This window comes from Brassica oleracea, chromosome C9, assembly GCF_000695525.1.
Source record: "Brassica oleracea var. oleracea cultivar TO1000 chromosome C9, BOL, whole genome shotgun sequence".
Taxonomy (NCBI): domain Eukaryota; kingdom Viridiplantae; phylum Streptophyta; class Magnoliopsida; order Brassicales; family Brassicaceae; genus Brassica; species Brassica oleracea.
Genome location: NC_027756.1, coordinates 37,256,464 through 37,260,540, shown reverse-complemented (window position 1 = coordinate 37,260,540; position 4,077 = coordinate 37,256,464). Strand labels below are relative to the sequence as shown.

At 33.2% G+C, this 4,077-nt stretch overlaps 1 protein-coding gene across 2 annotated transcripts; it reads left to right on the top strand.

The window, feature by feature from the left end:
* Positions 1 to 355: 355 nt before the first annotated feature.
* Positions 356 to 2,796, top strand: LOC106316467 (delta-latroinsectotoxin-Lt1a-like). Of its 2 annotated transcripts, none has more exons than XM_013754354.1 (4): positions 356 to 495; positions 600 to 940; positions 1,050 to 1,333; positions 2,029 to 2,796. In XM_013754354.1, the coding sequence occupies exons 2-4, from the start codon at positions 616 to 618 to the stop codon at positions 2,734 to 2,736; spliced, it is 1,317 nt and encodes a 438-aa protein (XP_013609808.1). In that variant the 5' UTR covers positions 356 to 495; positions 600 to 615; the 3' UTR covers positions 2,737 to 2,796. The 2 variants fall into 2 exon arrangements, with proteins under 2 accessions (XP_013609808.1, XP_013609809.1); XM_013754355.1 differs by having other exon boundaries at positions 364 to 512.
* The last annotated feature ends 1,281 nt before the right edge of the window (positions 2,797 to 4,077 follow it).

Here is a 4,077-nt window from a genome sequence, read left to right as displayed (position 1 = left end):
GTCATACCAAAATCTTTGTTATTTTCAATCTAACATATTAATTTATACAAGCATATAAAATGAATGTTTTAGCAGTATAGCTACATATGGAAAGAATTGGAACCAACCTATATCCAATTCCAAATATGAGCAAAACAAAACTATACAAATATGGAAAACGTTTCGAATCCAATTAAGTTGTATTTATAGAAAGGTATCGGATCCAAATTAAGTTATATTTTAAAGAAAAGGTATCGAATCCAATTAAGTTGTATTTTATGGAAAGGTATCGAGTCCAAATTAAGTTAATGCGTGGGAACTATCTACTTCCTTATAAAAGGAGAAGCTGGTGTGATGATCACCAGGTATCAGTAGAGATACACACCCTATAAAAGAAGTAGAGGTTCATACCTTGTGAACCAAGGACAAGCTTCCCAAAATACACACACTTACAGAGCACATGTACTCGGTGGCACTATATCAGCACGACACTTATATGTGATAAATTCTGTTCCGGTATATAACATTTCCAGGTTTATTCAATACAAGATTCACTTCCGTATTTGCAAGAATTTTTATCAAACAACTCGTAATTTTTTTTTCAAATGATTATAATCTAGAACACATTCCAATAATATGGATCCAAGATTGTTTTCAGTTGCTCAAAGCGTTGATAGCGTTGATAGCGTTGATGCGTTATATTCTCTTATTCAAGCGGATCCATGTATTCTTCAAAAAGTCGACGTTTTACCTTTCGTCCACACACCTCTCCACGAAGCTTCATCCACTGGGAAGATAGATTTGGCAGTAGAACTTATGATTCTACAGCCATCTTTTGCCAAAAAATTGAACAAGGATGGGCTTAGTCCCTTGCATCTCGCTGTCGAGAACCAGCACGTTGAGTTAGCGCAAGAGCTAATCAAGTTTGATCCCAGTCTTGTTCGTATTCGTGGAAGAGGAGGTATTTTAGTTATATGTTCTCCAAATAAATGTTATTAACAAATATATTTTGAATCAAATAGTATATATAAAAGTACTTGATGATAGATTTAACTATCTCATAACGACAGGTACAACACCTTTGCATCTTGTGGCGGAAAAAGGCCACGCGGATCTTCTTACAGAGTTTCTCTTTGTATGTCCTGAAAGCATTAGAGATGCAAATGTTAATGGAGAGACTGCTTTACATATCACGGTTAAAAACGATAGACACGAAGAGCTCGAAGTTCTGAGAGGCTGGATGCAGAGAATGCTTATAAGTGATGCTTTATCCACTGAGAAACACGTCCTGAACACACGCGATCGTGACGGCAACACAGCCTTGCACCTAGCGGCGTACAAGAATGATATTAAGGCATGTTCTTACCCTTCTTTTGTATAGTGAAATGGTCGAAAATTCACACACTCTATTTCTTATCTGCATTTAAATGGTTGGATCCGTGATCACGGTTAGGGTGTTTAAATATGCTATTGTGATACTAGATAAGTAGATCGTATATTTGGAATATGACCCAAAATGACCATATACAATTAGTAATATACTTTGGCTATTAAGTCTTATAATGCCGTTTAATATCATGTTAGCACACTTCTTTATATAATATTAAAAAAAGTGAACGTATAATCTAGTATTTAAGAGGGTTTAGAGTGATTTGATTTTAATGTGTTCAGATAATTTTAGCTGAATTAGAGAATTCCAACTAAAACTATGATATTAAAAAATTATTTTATATTAAATTTCAATAAAAACACCTCAAAATCACTAGAAATCTCATAAAATCCATTACCGTAAACGATTTTTAAATACATTCTAAATAAAAAGTTCAATAACAATCGGTTCTAAAATACTTCCTAATATTCAGGTTTGAATAACATCAGATTTATCATTTTAATATATATTCATATATTCTAGATTGAACACACCCCTTTGGTACATTTCTAAATTATTTGTAGAGTGCACCTCCTTTTAATTCACAAGTTCTCATATTCTTTGAATCAGTTGTGTTCTAGTTGTCTAATAAATAGTTGTCGTGAAATATATATATACAGGCAGTGAAAGAGCTGTTGGAATGCATGTCACTGAACCGCAACATCCAGAACAAAAGCGGCATGACAGCCCTTGATGTATTACGAGCCAATGGATCTCACATGAACATTAAAGAAACAGAGAAAATCATACAACATTCCGGGGGTAAGACCAGGGACTCTGTAACCACGTTTAACACAATGTCTGTCTTCCTAAAGACACCCGTCTCTTTTTGGGAACATTGTTCGACGGGATTGGCACGATATAAGAGTAATATGACAGACGGAACACGGAACGCTCTTCTCGTGATAACCGCTTTGATAATCACCGCTACTTATCAGACCGCGGTTCAACCGGATGATGATGAGGATTTCATCAAAAGCAACGATGTCGTATCCAAGATTGTGCTATTATGGGGATTCAATACAATAGCCTATTTCCTATCTATGGCCTTGACTTTTATACTCATACCAGTTGGTGGAGCATACACTTGGTGGTATATATGCATTACGTTACCGCTCGATTGTTCTTATGTACTTTCGACGTACATGAAGTATAATCTCCGGCCGAATGAGATCCCCATATCGCTCATCTATATATACGTGATCGTTATACTCGGATTTCTCGTCGGTCTGCTTGTATTCTACGTGAGGTGGAGGCGGACAACGCGGAAGAGTGGACCGGAACCCAAACGTGAGCTGATTTCCGAAGGCTTCAAGACCGTGGTTTAAACTTTTGAAGCATTTATATAATACCATTGTTTCGTTGGACTTCGTCAGAAAGTTGTGAAAGTGCAATAAATAAGGACAAAACATAGGTACGATGAATCGTGAAATTCACCGCCTCTTTTACCACCAATTAAAATGCCACCTAGAAAATTAATAAAAAAATATTAAATATTATTTAAAAAATTTAAAATAGTTGAAAAAAAAATGATGCCTAACAAAATCCTAAATCCTAAATTATAAACCGTAAATCTAAATCAAACCCTTAAATACTAAACCCAAACCATATACCCTAAAACCAAATAGTAAACCCTAAACCCAAACTCTATACTATAAACCCAATCCTGAACCCTAAACCCAAACTGTAACCCCAAATCGTAGACCCTAAACTCAAACCGTAAACTCTAAACCCAAACTCAAACCCAAATCCTAGACCCTAAAACAAAATGTAAACCTTAAACCCAAATTCAAACTTTTTGGGTTTAGGGTTTACGGTTTGGATTTAGGGTCTAGGATTCAGGTTTAGGATATACGGTTTGGGTTTAGGATTTATGGTTTAGGATTTGGGTTTAAGGTATATGGTTTGAGTTTAAGATTTAGGGTTTAGAGTTTGGGTTTAGGATTTAGGGTTTAGAGTTTAAGTTTAGAATTTAAGATTTAGAGTTATGTTAGTGGCATCAATTATTTTTGATTTTTTTTTTTAAAAATAATATTTTTATTAATAATCTAGTTAGCACTTTGATTGGTTATAAGAAGGTGGTGAATTTAAAAGTTCACCCTAGAGGGTGAACCTAAGTTTTCTCCAATAAATAAAGAAAATATTACATGGAGGGTCACATTTCAAGTTTTAATCACACTACTAGATCTTGACATGTGCGTCCGCACGGGTGTTTACTTTAATTTGTAAGAATATTATAAAAATTATTGGTAATTGTTGGATTTTAAAAATTATGGTCCCGTTATATATTATTGTTTGGCTATTATTGTATTTGTAATACGAATAAAGGAATACTAATACATTCATATATTAATTTTTTTTTTCATTGTTTATTTAATATTGTAAGCCAAATATTCTAGCTATTTCTAGTATTGTATATCTAATTCTATTTCGGTGGTCCATAAAAAAAATTAGAAAGAAGGTTTACTCAATCTATTAGTTCCTTTGTATTTTATTTTTTATATATATTGAAAACAATTTTATAATGGTTATTGGAAAATACATTAGTAAAAATTAATTTTTGAATACATGTATATTTTTGAATCAATTTTTGTTTTGAATTTTTTTTAATGATTAATGTAGACAAAATATGTTTTTAGTTAATTAAATTGGACCAGTTGCATAAAAAA